The sequence below is a fragment of the Rutilus rutilus genome (genome assembly GCF_951802725.1).
Source record: "Rutilus rutilus genome assembly, chromosome: 1".
In the NCBI taxonomy this organism is placed as follows: domain Eukaryota; kingdom Metazoa; phylum Chordata; class Actinopteri; order Cypriniformes; family Leuciscidae; genus Rutilus; species Rutilus rutilus.
In genome coordinates, this window is record NC_140209.1 from 38,641,800 (window position 1) to 38,665,005 (window position 23,206).

The window sequence follows — 23,206 nt, forward strand, 5'->3', positions numbered from 1 at the left end:
CACAATATAAAAAAAGGAGTAAATGCATCTGTATTTCAGGCTAAAGCTTTTAAAAGAAGCATTGTCTTAAATATATAGTAAGAAAAAAAAAACATCTTAGTATTTCATTTCCCCCATAGACCAGGTGAGGTAGTAGAAAAAATCCCTGGCGTGAAATCACAAAGTGAAACAGTACACTGTTAAAGCTATGACAACACAAACAAACACATAGACTCCAGGTTGACAGAGGTTTCATTATGGATGTCTATGCTATAAATGTTGTCATTTCAGCAATTGCAGCAGAGAAACACAGGCATCAGACACTTGCATGCACACACACTCAAAAGGGAACAATCTCATTTGGATTTTCACGGCCACCGTTGGGGTTTCAGGTATTTGCATATGCTGACTCAGTGTGAAAACTCTCTTTCTTTAGTCTCTTTCATAGAAAATGGATCGATTACTTTCATACAATATGCATATGAATTTCAAGTAGTCAGTGAAACCCTTTTACAGCAAATGTTTTACACATTACAAACGCTTCAGCCGAATGGCATGTCACTGAATGCTTGGGCTTTCTTGCACTTGATTGATGTGGCCAATTTTACTGCAGTTTTCTCCCTTCCCAGAAAAACCATGCACACACGCACGCACGCACACACACACACGTACATACAAGTAGGCACGTACAAGCTCACATTCTCATACTTTCAATTCAGATTTCTGTTGTTAAGTGAAGAAAAGCATGTGATGTTTTAACCGAAAATATTTTTGAGTAATACTTTGCATCTGAAGGTTAAAATGTGCCTTTGTGCAGTGCACCAATACAACTGATTTTTAACATTTTCACTCTTGTTTGGTCTCTTTCACAATCTAATTTGCAAATTTGTGTGAAAACATGTTTGTTTTTTTTGTATCTAAACCGTTGTTGTTCCTAGTTGCTTACTAGGAATTAAAAAATCTCTGTAACAAATGCCTCTCTATTGGGAATCCAGCCAACTTTAGACTCAGGCACATCCTGGAGAAAAGGCACTGTTATTTTCTCTGATTGGTAATGGGCTAATACGGGACTGGAATGGACTTTATCAAAGGCTTCACACACATGAAAGGGCTTGCAGACTTTATAGGGCAGAGAGCTTTGCTTACTAGGGAAGGAGATGTTTTCCTTTGTTCTGGATGGGACATACTATCATTGCCCTTGATGGGATAGCAAAGACTACACACTCAGAAGCCCAGATGTTTGCACATACTGTTTGCAGCTGTAGGGAGAGGTTATGTTTGGGTCATGCTGTAATGACACACATTGTTATGGTCGATCCCTAATGCTTGTGTTTTACACATACTTCTGCATAGAAAAGCAGACTATCATGCAGCAATGTGTAAAAATTCAACTAAAAAAGTGTAACTGCATGAATGCAATGTAATAAGTGTACTTGAAATTGGTACAGCAGTCTAATTGCAATAAATACATTCCTATCTATACCAGATACAGCCATTTAATGGCCATTCAAGATTTAAAACATAACATTTCTGATTATATAACTTGCTCTAACATTCATTAAAAGTCTATGAAAGCAGACTGTGTCCAAGTAAATTTCCAGTTTATCAACATAACCCCACCCCCCACCCCACCCATTTGTAATATATCTGTGAAGCATGACAACACAACTACCATAACAGACACATAGTACTTTCTTCCTCACAAATAAAAGACTACAATAATATTCACAAATAAATGCATTCATAAGTGCTTCATACTTTCAGTATATTTTGAAGCCATATGTGGACTCTCAGAGCAATAGAGAGATATACAGTATAGGCAGGTAGAGAGACAAGCAGTCAGAATTCTAAGTGAGCAGACCGCCATCTCACTTATTAGTTTGAGTATAACTAAATGTGGCAGATCACTAGTCCATTGACAGAAGTGTGTGTGCAACACAGACTGTTCAAAAGGCAGCCTTCCCGGAGAGGTTGGTTTAGCACTGCAGAAGAAAAGAGTTCAATTCAAACCTCCACTTCTTGCGAGATGCTGGGAAACACATGGAATGTCCTATTTTGTAGAAGAACTGTTGTAGGACAGAGGTAAGCAGCTGCTTGTATACTCTAGTTCAGGTGCTGATTGGTCAGATTAAATGAAAATGTTCATCCCGAACTTTAGTTAGGAACTCCATGTGGGAGCCCAGACGCTCGTCCATTTAGCCATCTCATCTAAGCCATTCTGAATCAGGTAAGACTGGCACATCATCCTTAAAATTTCCCCTTAGCACAACCTGGATCACAACATCCAAACCCTTCCAAATCTCTCATTAGTTGACTAGTAGATGCATCCTCAACCTTCCTCACTTTCCGCTTCTTCCTCTCAGTCTCCTTGCATGGTCTATCAATGTTTCTTGCAGGTGTAGACCTCCTCCTCTCTGAGGCAGGTTTGACACTCGACGTGACAGCACCAGCGGACCTGGCAGTGGCAGGAGAGGGTGGTGAGGTGGAGGGCCGTGTTGTAGCCTCGTCCACAGCACAGGCTGCTGCAGCTGGTGTCCTTGGAGCACGGTCTGCCAGCCGTCCCAGGCGAGTAGCGTGATGGCCTGCAGAAGCTGGGCGACTCCTCCAGAAATACCAGCTCAGTGGGCCGCGGACGGGGAACCGTGTTGCTGTGGCGACGAGGGCTCGCCAGCTCCGTCTCCCCCGTGGCGGAGTTAGTGACGCTGTGCACTCGAACGGCCGTGTCATAGCGGTACTTCAGCAGATGGCCTGTGTCTTGAAACGGGGAGAGCTGCTTCCAGCATGTCCTCACAGCACACGAACCGGAGACGCCATGACACTTACAAGTAGTCTTAAGTCCACTCTTCACCGCCTGAGAGGTAAAGAAAGACAGAGGTGGAGACATGAACATAGTATTCCAAACACAACACTACGATCCTGTGAAAATGAGATGAAAGAGAGGATTGATAAAGATTAGATATGGGATGCTGAAAGTTGGTCCCACTTTTTGATTGGCCAAGACCCTTTCCCTGTGAATATTTGGAGGTAAAGAAGATTTGAAACAATTTATTCCTATGGAACTATTAACACTTCCGTGATTGTGGCACAGATTTTTTTTTTTCACATAAGATATAAACATTGATTGTTGTTTCTTTATTAGACAAGAAAAAAAAAAAAAAAAAAAACTTTCTCCTTAATCCTTATCCAGTATATCAAGAAAACTGAAAAAGTCATGGGGCCTATTGGGAATGTTGTTGTTGTGGACAATGGAGTCCAAAAGGTTGAGGGCCACTTAGGGGGTCATATTAATATATTGGTATTGATTATCTCCCCAAAAGTGGAGAGGGAGATAATCATAGACTTTTCTAAAAGTGGTACGGCATGCTGTCTTAAATTATAAGTTGTTTACAAGAAATTGAGTGAATGCTCAAGGACCTCATAGCCCTGAGCTAAAAGAAAATCAGGTTGACATGGTGTAGATGATGGATGCAGAGGGAATGTCTGAGCTGGCCGTCTTTCAACTCTGACCTGCACCTCTTGAAGACCACCATCCCTGATCTATGCTCCTATCAACACATTTCCATTTTTGTTCTATTGCTGTCTCTCATTCTCTATCGTATTGTATCTCTGAGTTTGAGAGCCAAATCATATTGTTTACTTGTTTACTGTTTATCTATTTCTCCTATTCAGGCTCCTCTCTTCATTTCACATATTGGGGAGGAGGCTGCAGAACAGATCAGTCTATCAAAAAGGGCCCAAGGGGAGATGGGGAGGTCAAATGGTCAATGGGGGTGTTCCACCCTACATAGGTATGAGCTCCCACCCCAGGGCTACCTGAGAAATACAGAGAAGGAGAAGCGAGGAAATGGAGAGAATCTGAAAGGGGAGGGGATAACAAGACCTCAGCCACCTTTGCTTGTCTTTGTTAACAGCCATCTGTGGCCTGAGGTGTCAATTGTGGGAAACAACAAAACCGGAGACTGATAAGATAAGATCCGAGTTTGTCCAGCCGTTCTTTTCTAACTCTTTCTGTGAACCTCGTAAACCCTCCCCCTTTTTCGTTCCCTCTGTCTTTCCCTGAGGCTACCAGTCTCCTGGTAACAGGACTGTTTTGAGGGATGTTATGAGGATTTATGAAAGTCTGGGAGAGCAGCGGCGACGGCGGCAGCAGTGAGACTGGTAGAGCGGGAGGCATACAGTAGGTGGAAAAAATGCTCGTATATTACAGAGGCCTCCTCTCTGTATAATCGCCTTCATGGGGAGACCTCTAATTTTGAAAAGGGCCCCCACAGCAAGCGCTGTCATGCCTGGACCAGGGGAAGGAACACCTGGCTCCAGAGAGCTGGCCAATACCTGCTCACCTACCTGCCTCACCCCACTCGCTGAACTCTCCTTTGGGCTACAATGAACTAGGAGACTGCAACCCGCCAGCCAAGAGAGAACGTGAAGGCATGAGAGAAATTAACCCTTACAGATGTTCTCCTCTACAAGCTTTGGAGGAGATTGAAAGGTTCCCTTATTTTATAAAGCCATTATATCACTATCAAAAAGAATGAAAATACTCAATTGTTCTTCGACCATGCCAATACCAGTTTTTTGGACCATGTACCATGACAATATTTTTTATATTATGCATCTTACCCGGATGCCGACATTAATGTTGTGAGAGTCTATCTGGGCACGCAGGTCCTTGCTGACTCGTTTTTGCCCCAAGAACTTCTTGAGAAACTTGGTGCTGTATTTCAGATTGTCCCCGCATACGCCCCACTGCCAGGCCTCGCGGTGCTGCAGACCAGGAGAATCGTCGCAGGTGCAGCGCTCCATGCGTCCAGAACTGCACGCTTTGGCCAGCGCGTGAGACAAGGCTGCTGAGGACACCGCAAGCAGGAAGGCTGTCTCTTTAAAACCTGATGAAATGATGCATTTATTAATGAGCACTGTGCAAAACTGCTTTAAATGAGTCTTGTACTTTTTCCACATTAAAAACTTTTCCACTTAAATAAATGAATAGTACTTTTGAAAAATATTTTTTAAATGACGTACATTCAAAGGAGATGGCAATATTAGGAGCATAATAAAAGCTGTTTGATTTTACATGAAGTGGGTTGCATCAGGGGGGTGACATGATGAGTTTAGCTATAAGACAAGCTAAATACTAAGCACTTTATTGGAATTATTTAATATTAACAAATTAATAAATCAATCATGTTTGATTGCAAATAATGCATTTCTATAACAGCATTGGTAACTGGCAATATAAAGTGGAAATGAGTATAATAAATAGGCCAAATGTCCATTTATGAGCATATTTAATATGTCCGCAATAACATAGAGATAGGCTATTGGATCTTTGTTTTTTTGAAGTAAATTTCCAGGACCACGTTCATTATTTAAAACTCACTTCATCTAGTTTGAGCAATTTGAAAAAGAAAAGCCCACCTATATCGTGCCTTGCTAATGGCGTTCTCTAACATAAAAATCCTCCATCATAACCTACATCTTTTCCCATTTTGGTTCCCAAGTGTTAAGTGCAGCGTTGTGTCATGATCCTTTAACCATAATCCCCCCTTGCAACATCCTCGTATTATTGTTTGCTTAGATCAGAGCTGAGACAAGGCGTGCATTTTGATCCAATTAATTATTATTTTGACTAGGTTTTCTGTCAGATTAAAGCGCGCGATCACGCCGCCCTTTTCCTCTGAGAACTGGGCGCTTTTCCGCGAGATAAAAATACTTCAACTGGCCCCGCGAGGCCTCACCGCACAGGGATTCCGCGCTTCCCAACTCCCTAATTACCAGCGAACTGACCTAAGCTTGGCTTTAACATTCACATCCTGCACATTACGCACATGTCCGTTTGGAAACAGGCACCTCATGGAGGTTTCTGCATAGTTGTTAATACTAAAACATTTCCTTTTCTGACATATAAGTAGCATTTACTAATTTAAGACTACCAAACAACAAATTGTAAAATTGTGTTTTGTGGGATTTAAACTCACAATATTTGGCTGTTTCTTTTTTGTGCCTTTATGAAAGTGCAAACGACTTTAACAATAAAAAGCTGATCCCAGTTACTGTGTGTTAGTTTTTTCCCCAGCAGTTATGCCTACTTTTTCTATAACTTATGTCTTAATGTTACTAATACATTTTAATTAGCCTAATTTATTTATTATTTTGTTATCTATCTATCTATCTATCTGTCTATCTGTCTGTCTGTCTATCTATCTATCTATCTATCTATCTATCTATCTATCTATCTTTTTTAATAGAATTTTAGTGGCCAAACAATTTTATTTAAAAAAAAACTCCATGTGATGGGAAAATGATGAACAGTTCCATAAACAACAACTTGTAATTGTATGACCTTGAACGAAAGGATAAAAATGGCTAAAATAAAACAGGCCTATATTAAAATATTTACATTTGCCCTACGTTGAGATGGAAAGATGGAATGTTAATAACACTTAATACTATTTGTTTCATATTTCACAAACATTAGGCTATCTTTTAAAATCACATATTCCGAATAAATTAAAAAACACCTGGCAAATCTTACCTCGTTTTAAAAGGCTTCCACGGCCATCCATACTACAGTTCCAGCGCTCGTTGCGGAACTGATAGCGGCACTCGAGGAGGCTGAGGCGGACAGATTCCCTCAGAGTCTCCGCCAGCCCCGGTTCCCGCCGGCACAATCGCTTTTGCCGGCGCGTTAAAGTCATCTGCTCGCATTGCTTCAGGTGCGCTTTACCGTTCGGAGGCTCGTTGGCAAATGGACCGGGCAGAAAAACCAAGGGTTCGCGACCTGTAAGCCTAACGATAACATACACAATACAGTCACGAAAACTACAGTACAGTTGAAACATTAATTTACTTTTAAGGACGTTCATTTTGATTAGTTCACACACACACCCCGTCCATACAATTATCCTTTAAGAACTTTTAAACTATCAGATAGGCTACACTGTAAAATGTTTTAATCATCATGTTATAAAAATCTTTGTTTTAGTTTAGCTTGTCACAGTTATTTCTCTCACTTCAATTTTCTGAAGAGTTTTCAGTGTACATATATATATATTTTTTTTTACTGTATTTGAGAACTAAAGGCAGCAAATCAACAAATTAGAATGAACTAGCGATGGCACGGGTGCTTTGAATATATGTTTAAATACCTGATTTGAATAGTCGTGACTCGTGTTTGAATAGAGAACGCACATAACTACACGTGGTCAGTAGTCTGAGTGCCCTTGGATTTTGGATACACTACTGTGGCGCTTAACAATCTTCAGTCAGCACTCTTAATTAAAACCCATTGGAGAGTGTTTTTACGTGTTTATAGGAGTCTTAATATAAACACCAGTGGGGCAATAACGTCCTGTGAGAGTAAGCCAGAAAGATCTTAATGATCAGGTAGGGCGAGTGTCAGGACGCGGTGCCAAACCATCGGAAGACATCTGGATCCATACACTGCGCTGTTCAGTGCTCTCTATGGGAATAATCGGCCCGAACAACACACTATTTCGATATTTTAGACAAATCAATGTTAAAAAACAAATAAATACATACAACGAAATCTAATGGTGTTACTGGTAGCAATTTCGAAAGCAAGAAAAATGAGAGCAAGCCAAAAAAATTCTTAGTTAAATAATTAATTTTAGAACATTTAAAAAAAAAACACATTCTTTAAATAATTATTTCAGTCTGTATAGTGTGATTCTTTGTAAAAGACAGCCTGCAATTTAGGTTTAAAACATGTTTGTTAAACATAATAAAACAATAAGGCATGCGTAATTGCGCATGGGATATCCAACATCACCAAATATCTCCACCTGTTGACACCACTTCAAATGATTCAATTCCATGCCAAATATGTCAATAATGCACTCAGAGGCTATTTCCAAGACTTCAGAGAAGATGGAGGATATAAAAGGCTCTGCTGACCCGAAATAGGCTGCTGCGTGGGAGAGAAGGATGCAGAGGGCAATAAGTCGCAGCGGACAGGCAGTCCTTGTAAGCCCGGTGCACATGATGACGGGTCGACGCTGCTCTTCATTGCGCTATCTGTCCTTGTTGAAATCCCAGCTGTGCTGGACAGAGCAACTTCTTAAAGGGGCAGAAACTCATTTCAGACCTTGGGAGGCGCGGTCCCGAGAGGGGTGAGGCATGAGCGCCGAACTTATTGGATCATCAGTCATTTACTCCGCCTATTGTGCCATGCAAGGAAACGACCCTTATTTCCCTACAGATTGGCAGGTGCGCTTCCCTGCTGAATGGTTCACATTTAGGCTATACTTAAAATCCCCCTTCTGATTATGGAAGACATGGATGGACAATGAATTAATCATCCAAGACCAAAACAAATAGATTAGGTGATTAAACTAATAATGTTCAATTTCAATAATTATCAAGTCTTCTTCACGTATAGTTTGTCTGCTTTTGTAATACATATGAAAATAAATAGAGAGGAAATTAAGAAGAGAAGTGAATAGGAAAGAGACTTTTCTATTGGTTTAATATTGTCTTGTTATCTCTAATGTCAAATGAATACAACATTGAATAATTTAGACTTTTGTGTGTCATCATCACTTGTATACTATTCTTTTAAAGCGGTTCAGCATAAGAATTTTGAGTTCAGTATCGGAATAATGAGTGTCTGTTTACTCTTGTTTAATTCCAACACCTTGTTTACAAACTGTGGCTCCATTCTCATTTCCTGAGCATCATTAACGCACTGGCGACTTTGATGCTGTTGTCATCACTAAGAACAAGATATAATGAGCTAATCATGGCTGATCTTTCATCGCAGTTCCTCTTGCCTCCATCAGTGACAGACCAACTGGGCTCCGCATTTCCCTTATGATGTCACCTTCTTTGTTTAAGACACCCACCTTTATGACGTAGGTGCGTCAGGTGCACTTCCTGCTTGTGGTGACCAATCCAAACAATATGCAGGAGACATTCTCTGCTCCTAAAATAAGTATAAAATACATTCGAGAATCATCTTTCTACCATTAATGTTGGATTCTTGAATAGGGATCCATTTGTTCATTTTAGAATTGGTTTGAGGTCTTTAAAAATATGATACAGTAGATAACACTTAAGTTGATATAAAGTACTTTAAGAATTTATGTGACTTCATTAAAATGGGTTTATTTTGTTGACAGTAAAACCTTGCATAACAGACTGCCACTGATATTAATGTTGTTAGATTAACTTATATTTTAGGCAGTTAGTCCGTGGGAATGTTATTTTTCATACCCCCCAAAACAAAGAAGTAAACTTTTGGGACTGTTACTATATGTTTCTAAAATGAAATTAATTATCTCTCCAACAATTTGTCCAGTTATGTATTTTACATTTTAGGGATTTTTCAGGTCTGAATTCGAAAAGGCCTTGTTTGGTCATGTTTCTTGTCACTACTGTTGGTAGCCTACAAATTAAAAAAAATTAAAAAAAATTGATAAGCTTTAAATTTTAAATGAATATAATTAGTTTAATTCATTTAAGGGCAGACTCTCCTAGTACCCAGGTTTTATTTGAGCACACAGTACTTTCAAATCATTAATGACCTTGTACCTTGTCCTGCAATGTGCCCTTTTTTTTTATGTGCCACCAAGTACAAGTTCAAATAAAAAATAAAAAAACATTAACAACAAATAGAGTAGCTAAAGATATTCAATGAATTGCCAGTATTTGTAGCTTTGTGCTTCAGTGGATGGGCAATTGTTTGGTTTGTCTTATCTGCAGCACCCTCTGCTGACTGGAACATACTCTGTCTATCTGCAGAATTATGTACAGCTCAGTTGATCATTGAGAATGTATTACACCATCTGGTGGACTGGCTATTCATATTCATGACAAGTAGGTCATAATTTAGGATAAAATTCACAAGATAAAATAAGCTAATATAATAAGCTAATTTAGGACAAAATACCTTATAAATAAATAAGGTAAGGTTTAACTAGACCTACAGTTTTTTTTTTTTTTTTTCAAGTATGGATTTTTTTATCATTATTTTTTTACTTTTTATAATTTAAAGTATTTGCTTTTGTTACATTGCATTATTGAGTGCAACAAGATATTACAAATGGTACAATAGATAAAACATTCTATATTTATTGGCACCTGACACGTTGTAGTATCTTTGCCGCTAGAGGGTAACCTCATCCATGTTAATGTTAGACGATACAATCCTCGAAACAGCTAATCTGTCATATTTATAAAGTCCTCCTCCAACAGAACCTTCAGTCCATTTGATCCTTTTACTTTATATTTGCTCAACTCTCTGGTTAGCGCGGTTCGAAAACAAGAGGTTCTCATTAGAAGCATAAATTTGTTAAACATATTCAGGTCGACTCATCTTTCATTTTGCATGGGAAGAGGCGGCCTGTACACGCGTCCCTATGCACTCACGCCCACCATGCAGTCATTGGACGACGACAGCAAAGGGGTGGGGTTTCGCATACACTTTGGACAATGTGATTGGACAGCACTTCCGCGAGGGCGGAAAACATGACGCCACCGTCCTCAGAGTAGAGAAAGACGCCATTTTGTTTTTAGCGGTGAGGAGGAGAACCGGAAAAAAATTGTAGCGAAACTGCACCAAAAGGTAAATACTGCCGAAACCACACATTTTGCTTTGTCATTCTGACGTAAGTTGTACAGAGGTATTTTAATTTACCTGTCGTTAACATGTAGCTAATAGAAAACGAGTATTCGGTTATGAATGGTCATCTCAGTCAGGGAGGCTAACAGGCTAACTAACGGATGTTTGCTTAGCTGATGTGGAACTGCATAACCAGTTCGCGCCTACTTATAGCAATATACAGACATTTTCAGCGCTAATTTTTCTGTCTAAACGCGTTTTACCCCCTACACAAATTATATAGATACTCAGGCCTGACCAGAGTAAAATAAGTAGTGATGTAAACAGTCGAGTGATGTAGTTACCTCGCCCTTAGCACATATAGCAGACGACAAGGCGTCGCTCGCGACACAAGCTGAACGCTCCCCTGTAAAAAACGGCTCTTGCGCTAACAGTCTACATTGGTTTTAATCTAGGCGATCTAGTTTGTCTCTTAATTCGATGGTGGAAATAAACTGTTACGTTAGATCACAGTGACTCAAAGTCAGTTACAGTCACTGTGCGTAATCTGAATAATTTCTAGGCCGCGTTTCTAATGTTGGTGTTCGAAACAACAGACGTTGTATCTTTTCACCAGAAGTGTTCCTTGTAATATTGTTGGCAACATGCTCTATATGTAGGTCTAAAGTGGTTTGCATTTTGAAAAGCGCGACCAGTATTGATACCGTCATTGGCATTAGAGAACAACTGAGTGTTTGTAATAACGTTAAACGGTGATATGATGACGTATTTCATTTGTCTAGCGGGTGTCAAACACCCAGGGTGACCGCAGTAATGTATGAATGGATGGATTCAATCAAAGAAAGTGTAATCTATTTCGCTGTCAGTGATTATTCATTTTAACCCCTTTCAGTTCCTGGTCAGATGGTAGAACTAGATATCTGTTGTCGGATGATTGCCGTTTTTCTAATTGTGGTTGTAGTGCTGCTGTTGAGTTTTAAGGTGTTTTGTAAGCAAGCACAGTCACTCTGATCATAAATGACTGGCGTGTTGATTTCTAGTTAGGGAGCATTTCTCGCTATAATTGGCTGTGTCTGTCGCAACATTGTAGCTGTGGATGGGATCGTGTGTTGTCATGTGATTTTTCTCTAGCCTCTGTTACGCTCTCACTTCCTAGTCTGTCTGATAAATGGGTTGTCTTAACCATTACGGTCTTTGATCTTTGTGCACGTTTGATCATAATTTTAATCTCATATAGGGGAAGTATCCTACATGTATCACATCGGAGTACTGATCAATCTCAGTTGATCAGAGATGTGAATGTTCTATTTAGAAGAAAAAAGAAAAAAATATATATATAATTAATATTTTTATTCATTCAAATGTCAGGAATGATGTTTGCTGCTGGAAAAATAAAGAGCAACACAATACACTATTGGTCAAAAGTTTGCGATCAGCTAACAGCTTTAGATTTGGAGAAATGAATGCTTTTATTTCAGTAAGGATGCATTCATCTTTACTGAAAACTAGTAAACTACTTTATAGTGTTTCAAAATACTTATATTTCCAATTTATACTTGTATTTATTCTGAACTTTCTATTCAACATATTATTCAGGAACATTTTTATCATGGTTTCCACAAAAATTTGAAGCTGCCACTGTTTTCAAGTTCAACATTGATAATAAGAAATGTTTCTTGAGCAGTAAATTAGCATATTTTAAAGATTTCTGAAGGATCATGTGACACTGAGGACTGGAGCAATGATGCTGAAATTTCAGCTTTGACACCACTGAAATAATTTACATTTTAAAGTATATAAAAAAAGGTTATTTTAAATTGTAATCATTTTTCTTAATATTACTGTTTTTAAGACACTTATTTAAACGAGCCTTACCGACCCCAAACTTTAGAAGTGTGAATGGTATGCCAGTGCTTAACCTTTAATGCCTTCAGTTTCAGCATGACTAGTTCACTGTCGTAACCAGTGGAAACAAAAAGAGTCAGCAATACTCATCACATCTGATGCATGATTTTTAAATGTGTTGCTGCACAGGGTGACAAAGTGAATAACAGTGAGGAAAAAGAACAAGCTTTCACTTAACAGAACGGACGTTTTTAAATGTTAAGACAGTCATTGAAACCTGTTAATGGAATCATCAGAATTTATATCAAGACTTTGTAGACTGATTGAGGTATGTTTTTTAGGCCTGGTTTCACAGTCAATGCTTAGATTAAGCCAGGATGAGGTCTTAGTTCAATTAGGCTTTTTAAAGGGATAGTTCACCCAAAAATGAAAATTACCCCATGATTTACTCACCTTCAAGCCATCTTAGGTGTATATGACATTCTTCTTTCAGACAAATACAATCAGAGTTATATTAAAAAATGTCCTGGTTCTTCCAAGCTTTATAATGGCAGTTTAGGCCTATGTTTTGAAGTTCATCAAAGTGCGTCCATTCATGATAAAAGTGCTCCACGCAGACCTGGGGGGGCTAATAAAGGCTTTCTGAAGTGATGCGTTCGTATAAGAAAGATATCCATATTTCTGGAGTCTGGACTAAAATAACTAGCTTCCGGCACCTGTAAGTAGCTTTTATAAACATGCCTTAGAAAAAAAATAATTACGGCTGTGCATCTTGAAACAAAACAATTGCACTGACATATTTTAAGATATAGCCTATCTGTGCAAGTTGCTTTCATTTAAAACCGCTCAAACTTGCATTTTAGCCTGGGACTAACTTAAAGGAATAGTTCACTTCAAAATGAAAATTCTTCTGTCATCATTTACTCACCCTCAAGTTGTTTCAAACCTGTATGAATTTCTTTCTTCTGCTAAACACAAAGAAAGATATTTTGAAGAATGTCGGTAACCAGACAGTGGATGTACCCCATTGACTTCTGTAGTAGGAAAAAAAATACTACGGAAGTCATTGGGGCACATCAACTGTTTGGTTACCGACATTCTTCAAAATATCTTTCTTTGTGTTTAGCAGAAGAAAGAAATTCATACAGGTTTGAAACAACTTGAGGGTGAGTAAATGACAGAATTTTCCTTTTGAAGTGAGCTTGTACTTTAAGCCTTGTCTGTGAAACCAAGGGTCAGTATAATATGTGTAATGTTGTAGCTCTATTTACACCATACAGAGATTAGTGTGCAGTTATGATTACTACAACAACATTAGCAACAGCTTCTCGTTTTACCTTTTCTATTCAATAATTTAACTTCTTTGGTTCCTTGAATAATTGATGTGGCTGACGTATGGCAGATTAAAAAAATACACTGTACAAAATACACATACACTGACCATAATGCAACCCATTTGACTGATCAGTGAGTCAACCTGTGGAAATGTGTAAGTCATAGAATGAGTCTGTTTTTTTGTAGCACTTCCTTGTATTTGCAGGGACGTCTTCCAGTGATGTGGCCCCTTGTGGAGCACCCTTTGTTCAACAAAAAGGGTGTTTTTCAAATAGTTCTTTTGGGACTTTGTTTCAACTCTGGTGTCACTGCATTCTAAAGACCCACCTCTGTTGTTTTTACCCAGAGGACACTGCTCTCGCAATCTTAGTGGGTGTGTTCTCACACCATTCTTAGCACCTAACTTTTGTGACATTTAGACTCGGTAGACAGACAGAGTACATTCCTTCAGATCTTTAATTACTTGTGAACAAACTTGCTTTTATTATTTCGGCTTCCGTAGTCTTTTAGATTATTTTTGCACACATGTATTTTGTGTAGGGTATCACTAACTACCTCACAATACCGTACACATTCTGATGCATATGCTATGGTTAAAAAGTGTTGCAGTGCATCATGGAATTATAATTGGATCATGAGTGAAATACATGCACTACATCCACCATGTCAATGAGAGTGAATCTGTGGTATCAGTTTTAGTCTCTCCCATACATTTTACATTTCAAACACTACAGGTTTTAAAGCAGATTGACAAGTTAAGCTAACATGAAAACAAAAATGTGACATTATTATGGTTGGCTGTTTATAATTTCTGAGAGTCTTCAAACATGTCCCATATTGTTTAGACACAAGATAGGAGAGATGTATTGACTGTCTTTGGTCTGTATAGGGATGTAGTGTGGCCTCATTGTCTAAAACTGTGTAGTTTATCTCTTACGCTACAGTTGGGATTAGAGTGTAACCCAATCGATGGGGACCAGTCTCTCTCTCTCTCTCTCTCTCTCTCTCTCTCTCTCTCTCTCTCTCTCTCTCTCTCTCTCTCTCTCTCTCTCTCTCTCTCTCTCTCTCTCTCTCTCTCTCTCTCTCTCTCTCTCTCTCTCTCTCTCTCTCTCTCTCTCTCTCTCTCTCTCTCTCTCTCTGATTAATTCAGAAGGCAGGTGTCTCCTCTTACAGGTTTGTCAGGTGTCTGGTTACCTCCTGTACTCTTCTTTCCACTGGTGGAATCTTGCATTCACCTCATCACTGAGCCTTTTGTTTCTCTCCTCCCTCCCTCCCTCCCTCCCTCCCTCAAGCATAACCTGCATTCATGGCACATTAAACACTTAATCAGCTCCTGTGTAAATAATGGTGGGTTGTGTCATTTGGGTCTTGAATCTCTTTCAAATATAGCCTACTATTTAAAATGTTATCATTACTATAGTGGAACAATAAAACACAATAGATGGTTTTATAGAATTTATTGCACAGACCACAACTGGCCAACAAATAAGTCTAAAAATAAATGATGATGCTTAAGAAATGTACCAAAAACTTCACAACTGGTAGACATACTGTAGCCTACTTGAAGTATTTTCTTCCTCACAAAAGTAAACAGTTTAACAAGAAGTGCTCTCAATATAATACTGAACAGTGGTTTTATTTTTATAATCTACAGAGAACTTCATCATCAGAGGTTATTTAAGCCAAATTCTAGGCGTATTTGCAGCATGTGTTCACAACCGGTCAAACAAAGATGTTTTCTGGAAACGTTCCCTGCAGGTTATTTTTTTATTTTTATTTTATAACCTAAAGAGAACGTTCCCTGTTATTTTTAGGTTTTATTTTTATAACCATGTAAACTAATTTAAACATTGCAGATGATACCAATAGGCTACAGAGATTATTCTAATGCTGAAATGTGTAATTTACTTATAAACAAACTAGGCTATATAATACGACGTATTGCCTGCGATAATTAATGCGATATGGCTCAGCTTGTCAGTGAACTACGGCTCTGTGTAGTAAATGCCGCTCCATCTGAAAGCAGGTTATGGCGATTTACTACTAATCAAGGAACCGGCTTTACTGACGAGATGCGCATAACAATGTCATGCGATATATCGCCCAGCCCTAGCTCGGCCTCTCTCGCGAACTGTCGAGCGCTCTCGCTTCGCTTTTGTCCGGTCCGGCGCCTCACACTTTGCAGGTCCTATAGCTGAGAGACAGCCTACTCGGATGAAAACCGCTGCAGTGAGCTCAATTATAGTAACGCCGCATTTTATTGTCAGTAACTGCGTTGTAATGGGGAAACAATAATTCGTTTGATTACTCGTTACTGAAAAAAATGGCGCCGTTAGTAATGCCGTTATTCCCTTCACGGTTTATCAGATGCCTGTATCTGAAACTTACTGCAGAGTAACTTGGTTAAGTGCTTTGCTTAAGTTGAAGGGTTCAAGCCTCTTTTTTATTTATTTTTTATTTCCACCTCTGATCTTTACCACTGTCACACCATCCTCAATTATATGTTTTGCTTGCTCTATAACCCTATCTACCCTCTCTATTGTTCCCCGCAGATCCGCCACCATGGGGAACATGTTTGCAGGCCTCTTTAAGAATCTCTTTGGGAAGAAAGAGATGAGAATTCTGATGGTGGGCTTGGATGCTGCTGGAAAGACCACCATCCTGTACAAACTGAAACTGGGAGAAATAGTCACCACCATCCCCACTATCGGTTTGTGACTTTTGCACATTTACTATTCATTCTTTCTCAGTCATATTTCAGATGACATTTCAGAATAATTGCTGTTTCACACTGCAAGCTTGAGCTGCGCGAGAGTATTCACACTGGAAGTGTTTGTACAGCAGCGGCTCCAAGGCTTCATATAAGCGAGCATTTCTTTTCAAAGATAACTATAAATTTGTTTTTAGAAGTTGGTAATTTATCAACTTAATGGTCTTGAAAGTTTAAGATGGGGAGTTGTACAACATTCGCATGTAAATGGTTAACAAACACAACCAAGAAAACAGCTCCGATCTTGTCGTTTCAGTCATACTTCGATATGTTTACAAGACAGCAAATGCACACTCAGGTTTGATTTGGGTAGTGCTAGCCTATATACCTGTCTGTATTACATAAACTAAAAGAAAGTTTATATATCTTATATTCTGGCTAGTTTAAATTAGTTTTTTTTATAATACACCATACTTTCACCCAAACTGAATAATTAAATACAAGTTTAAATGGGTAAATCATCTATAAAACACTCACGCGACTCTCCTGCTCCCGGTGTGAAAGCACTTATTGGTTAACATGCATGTCGAAAAAAATACGCACCGCTCACACTTGTGGTGTGAAGTGGCCGAAATACACTGGTTTTGCAACATGTGTACGGCTCATAAATGCAGCCCTTTTTTTCAGTGGATTTGGTTCTATAAATATTCCTTTTTTCCATTGGCATTTAAAAAATTATCAATGAATAGTTGTAAGCCATCAATCAAACCAACCAGATGCGAGATCAATCAATTCAGACATTAGTGACTTTAATTTGGAGAAAAATGTCAGGTTTTCCTGCATTTAGGGAAAAAAACTCTTTATTCTACTTTTAGCCGTCTCCCCTCCCCTCTTATTCCATCATTGTGTGTCCAGTCTTATCCCTCTTTCTCTGCTCTCTGGCAAAAAGTTTTTACCCTCTAGCTATAGTGTTATTAGAGCAGGGCCCCTGTTTCTGAGTGCCAATGTTTATTTAACTTGCCTCCCTTCTCTTTGTGCAGGTTTTAATGTTGAGACAGTAGAGTATAAGAACATCAGCTTTACAGTGTGGGATGTGGGCGGTCAGGATAAGATCCGGCCGCTTTGGAGGCACTATTTCCAGAACACACAAGGTCAGTGTCTATGCATACACAGAGTACCAGGTATCAAGCTACTCTTAAGCACATACTCAGTCTCCCACTGTCTCTTTCACAGGCCTGATATTTGTTGTGGACAGTAACGATAGGGAGCGAGTGAACGAGGCAAGAGAGGAGTTGACGAGGATGCTGGCGGAGGACGAGTTGAGGGATGCTGTGCTGCTTGTCTTTGCCAACAAACAGGTAAGAGAGAGCAGAACATAATTTGCTAAACCCAAGGAGCATCAGCAGCCCCAGTATTTATTGGGTTTGTTTTCAGTCTTCAGCTATGGCTGACATCATGTATGACTGTGTCTTTGATACAGTGTTTCTGATTTGATTCTGATTCACAAGCTATTCATCCAGGTCTGTTGTTGGGTATATTTCACTTGAATCGATATTGCTTACATGCACTACTGTTCGAAAGTCTTTATTTTAGAGACGTGACAATGAATACATTGTTACAAAGAATTTTACTTTCAAATAAATGCTGTTGTTTTGAAGGGTTTTTTTTTAATTAAAGAAAAAACAAAAGTATTAAGCCGCACAAGTGACAGTCAGCATTGTACAAACACATTTTCGATCTCGACTTTTATGAATCAATATCATTCAAATCAAAAATCTGTTTTTACAAAGCTCAGTAACTGACTGCATTGTTCTTACCGTCTGTTTCCTACAGGACCTGCCCAATGCGATGAACGCAGCCGAGATCACAGATAAGCTGGGCCTTCATTCCCTGCGTCATCGTAACTGGTACATTCAGGCCACCTGCGCCACAAGCGGGGATGGCCTGTACGAAGGGCTCGACTGGCTCTCCAACCAGCTCAAAAACGCTAAATGATCCATTCCACCCTCTCCTCTTCTGTCAGCGCTGTGTGTGTATGAGTGTGTGTAAAGGGTGACAGCACTAGTTTCAGTCTCGCCCTGTTGCCCAGTTTATTCATATCTTTCTCTTGTCCAGTCTTGTATACATCAGAGACTTAGCCCAGTGCTGTCTAAAATACACATGCAAGTGTGTGTGTGTGTGTGTGTGTGTGTGAGTGAACTGAGGGTGGGAGTAGCCTTGCTGTGCCTTTCAAAATAGACACTCAGCGTACAGCACGGTTCTCTCTTTCTCTCTTTTCTCCCTCCTCTCCCCGTGGTTTTCTGCACGCAAAGAATGACCCAGGATGTTAAATATTTCTGTTACCTAATACACTGAAACCAGACTATAGGCCTGATTTTTCCCTTTCCCAATGTTTAAAGCAATCACGCATGACTAAAATGTTACAAGGTGTGAGTTGCCATCCTTTGACCCCACATTTGATAAAACTCATTGTAACCTGCATCAGGTTGGGAAAAAAGAAGGAAAAAAATCAGACAATAAAGTGACATTTGTTTTTCATCCATTCTTCTTCGCGTTATTTGAAAATCATGCTAATGCTTTCAGGTACGTCACATGACACTCTCCATGTGAACACCAGCTCGCTTTCCCTACTGCTGTCCTCAGTCAAGCGCATTCAAGCACAAGCCTGTGAAATCTTTTGTTTACACAAAGTCAGCTTGTAAAACGTCTTAAACTATTGCCTGTGGGGAAGAAATCATGTTGACCCTGTGTGTCTGCTTTCTTGGATCTTGCTGTAGTATGATCATCCAGTCAGATCCCAGGCACTAACTAACAGTCCTACATGTGTTTTGATTGGCATGTAAGAGGCGACTGCAGAAGTGATGAGTGTTTGTGGGAGTATGGAGGGAGTGAGCGCCTTCTGCTGGTGCAGCAAGGCCTTTTGCGAGCTGCTCCCACTCCAGTGATTCTTCTTTTAGCTCTTTTTCTTTATTTTTATTGTTGTGATGATTATTTTTGTTGTTATTACGGTCTCTTTCAAGGTGTCCTGCATCATGTGTACAGTCAGAATCGCATGAGTGTTCTGGTGAGGCCACTAAGGGCTTTTTGGGGTGCGTTCGGTTTCCTTATTGTAATCTGAAAATGAGATCCCTGATATATTGATTAACATCCAGGCAAATCTGCAGCTGATCCAGAGTCGCCAACAAGATCCAGTGGTTGTCTCTGTGGTTCTCTTTGTATGAGAGAAATACAGAACAGCTGCAGGTCAAAATGCAAACTCCTCCAGCCTGCTGTAGTCCTCCCTCTTCCATATTTCACATTTCTTTTTTCCTTCATTTCTCTTCATCTGTTGATGGCTGCTCTACCTGATGCACCGGTCCATTTTGAAACATGTCACTGATAGAAAAAACCACCAGCAGAGAGATGTTCGCTTAGAGAACGTGTACACAGCCTAATAATCCAAAACTGACAAACGCTTTGCTTCCCTTCATATTCCAAAGGCAACTGCAGTGCTGAGTACAGCACTGAGCATTCGGCTGTAAAGATCCCAGTGGTCCGACCCCCTGTGCTGAGCTCTCACAAGGGAATAGCTGACGTTTCACCTTGTGTGAAACTTGATGGCAACATGAATGCATTTCATTAATTTGTTTTCTTTCCCCTTTGTCTGTCACCAAATTCATGTTTCATAACTCTAATAATGTTTTTCTTGGCCTTTTAGTTATGATACAGATCTACTGTAGTTGATAGATTTATTTGAATAAGCATCATCTATGACAAGTAATTAAAGTGTATGGACTTGAGTATGAAAATGTATTTAGCTTTCGGATTTCATTTAGCTATCCTATGTTCAGATGTGAAGCTTTAATTTCAAAAAAATCTGTAAAATAATAGGAGGAAGGAATGTGTGCAGATGTTTTTTTTTTCTTTTACTGAAATGGTTTTTGTTTTTAGCTTTTTTTTGTTTTTTAAACCCATCTTGTAACATCTGATAAATGCACTATAATAAAGAGATCTCTATTACAATAGTTTTTGTTGTGCCTTTATTTTACAACTTTTGTCAATATTCAGATATTTGCATGATTGCTGTTGTTGGAGCGCTGATGTGTCAGTCTTATTCTAGTTAATCATAAAGTGGTGCTGTGGAGCTGATGCTGACAGGACAAGATATAGCACGATTCAAGTTGATTTGACACCTATACATAGTCATTTAGCGACTATAATCTATGGCCTGAGACGCTGGGATAAGCTCCAGCATTTCAGAGACCTTACATAGGACCAGCAGTTTAGAAGACGTATGAATTAAAGGGATTATAAAATAGGGTGTAAAACTGCCATTTGTTGCATTCCACTATGAAACTGGCAGTCAAGAACTGAATGAAGATAGGAGAATAATATTTCAGTTGCACATAGACCTAACATCCATCTGCTTCTCTAGGACTGGGCCACAGTTGCAGCAGATTATGTAGGGCAGCCCACACCATGGATGCAAGCAAAAAGCCTGGATAAAAAAAAAAAAAGCAAAAAAAGCTTGATTAGTAATAGTAAGGCCATTTAACTGTGATAAGTGTGGAGGGAGAATATTATGTGGCAGTGAAATTCACATTTTTGCTCCCAGCAAATGGAACGGTGCAGCATGACAAGCCCTAGCCATCCATATATCCTAAGAGAAAAGTACTTCATTAATTCAAAGGAAAAAGCCAGATGAAACCTACATATAACCTTAAGCTTTGATGGAAGGATCTAATGCTGTGGAAACGGCCTGATGTTCATCACATCGTATGGTTAAGATATTCTCTTATATTCCTTACATACCCAGCAGTTCAACCATTTCACAAATAACTGGTGCTGATAGATTAATTAACCAGCCAACACCCGAATTTAAGGTTATTCACAAAATGTAACCGCCTTCAGAATCCCTTCTGAACCTGTCCGGGCTTTATCCTGCAGATCTCTGGCTGACTGAAACAATAATAATAATAATGCATTACATTTATATAGCGCTTTTCTATATGGATCTCCTCAACCACCACCAATGTGTAGCATCCACCTGGATGATGCGACGGCAGCCATATTGCGCCAGAACGCCCACCACACACCAGCTTACTGGTGGAGAGGAGACAGTGATGAAGCCAATCAGTATATGGGGATGATTAGGAGGCCATGATGGACAGAGGCCAATGGGCAAATTTGGCCAGGATGCCAGGGTTACACGGGATTTTTAATGACCACAGAGAGTCAGGACCTCGGTTTAACGTCTCATCCAAAGGACGGTGCTCTTTGACAGTATAGTGTCCCATTAACTATACTGGGGCGTTAGGACCCACACAGACCACAGGGTGAGCGCCCTCTGCTGGCCTCACTAACACCTCTTTCAGCAGTAACCTAGTTTTCCCAGGAGGTCTCCCATCCAGGTACTGACCAGGCTCAACCCTGCTTAGCTTCAGTGGGCAACCAGTCTTGGTCTACAGGGTGATATGGCTGCTGGCTATTTGAAACAAGCTCTTCAAAAAGGATTTACCTGTATTTGGTTCCATTCAGGTTAACAATGACAAGCTTTCCAGTTCCTCCAGTTCAAATGAATACATTCTGTCACCACATTGTTTCATGGAGGTTGAACTATATTTGGTTTGCACCTAATATAGCACTTTCTTTTCAGGCAAGATAGGTCAAGGCTTTGACAATCTTTTTTTTTTTCACCTTACAAATTCACCACAGCACTCCACAGACAGCAAGACTGAGGTGTGTTTCTATTTCAGTTATAAGAGTTTACAAAATCTCAATCTGAAATTAATGATGTCATCGAGCAGTTGAGTCTTGAGCAATTCAGTTCACCTGTCTGTCAAGTGCTCGACTGGAGGAACCTGTCGACTCACCACAGAGTTCATCCGCCTTCCACACACCAGCCGCAGCTGCTGCTCTGCAGTTAGGCCTGTAACCGCAGGCTTCACTGGTGATATAGCCTCAATGAGCAATCCCCTACTTGGTGTTCACCCCCAAACCACGATGAGGTGCAGGTTGGATTTCATGGAGGACAGAAAAAATTACACAATCCTTGAGGGTGGCATTCCCCCCACTCTACCATATGTTCTATATAGTATATGAATGTAATCTGGATGTACTACATTCGCCTGTTGTCACTATCATGTGACCTACCAGTGTCAGTTATGTCGCTATGTTGCCCATTGTATGCACACTTTAGAATCTCACCGGAAGAAGTAGGTCATCCGGGTACCTTTTGCCTACTCTTTTATGAGTACTGTGAATTCGGACATACTTCTTTTGTCACACACTGTTTTTTGCCTACTATTTAAGGCGAATTTATTTACTATTTACTGATTGGTGTGTGTTGCTCTGAAGAGATCCAGTGTGAATGTTTCATTCCTACAAGGCTTCCCCACGTCACTCAGGCATTAGTTGAGGCGAATAACCATCATCACAAATTCGCAAATGAGCTTTTGTGAAATATCAGATTATGAGCATCCAATTTTCCCTATCGTCTCCATCTCTATTTTTTTTTTTTGTCTCTACCGCATTGTTTAACGCCCTAACAGCTCTCCACCCATCTCTCCTCCCACCATTTCCCAATCCCCATGACTGATATTTAGGATGATCGCTGGATAATGACTTTCAGTGGACTAATTGTGATAATTTAATCGTACGCTTTGATGTTTCCTGGGATCTGCTCAGCTAAAAGATGTCAATTAGCATTATCGAAAAGAGGAGAGACAAGGAGGGACTTAACGCTAGATACTCTTCCCACTAGACTTGGTGTGTGT

General features: G+C 39.7%; 2 protein-coding genes across 2 annotated transcripts; one reads left to right on the top strand and one right to left on the bottom strand.

The window, feature by feature from the left end:
- Nucleotides 1–892: 892 nt before the first annotated feature.
- wnt9b (wingless-type MMTV integration site family, member 9B) lies at nucleotides 893–8,046 on the bottom strand. The gene is made up of 4 exons (XM_084425845.1): nucleotides 7,897–8,046; nucleotides 6,515–6,768; nucleotides 4,600–4,865; nucleotides 893–2,830 (listed from the first exon to the last, which is right to left on the bottom strand). Exons 1-4 carry the CDS (start codon nucleotides 7,980–7,982, stop codon nucleotides 2,360–2,362), a joined length of 1,077 nt encoding a protein of 358 aa, XP_084281971.1. The 5' UTR covers nucleotides 7,983–8,046; the 3' UTR covers nucleotides 893–2,359.
- Nucleotides 8,047–10,139: 2,093 nt separating this feature from the next.
- Nucleotides 10,140–20,455, top strand: arf2a (ARF GTPase 2a). The gene is made up of 5 exons (XM_084429105.1): nucleotides 10,140–10,564; nucleotides 16,294–16,451; nucleotides 17,492–17,602; nucleotides 17,685–17,809; nucleotides 18,285–20,455. Exons 2-5 carry the CDS (start codon nucleotides 16,304–16,306, stop codon nucleotides 18,444–18,446), a joined length of 546 nt encoding a protein of 181 aa, XP_084285231.1. The 5' UTR covers nucleotides 10,140–10,564; nucleotides 16,294–16,303; the 3' UTR covers nucleotides 18,447–20,455.
- Nucleotides 20,456–23,206: the final 2,751 nt, after the last annotated feature.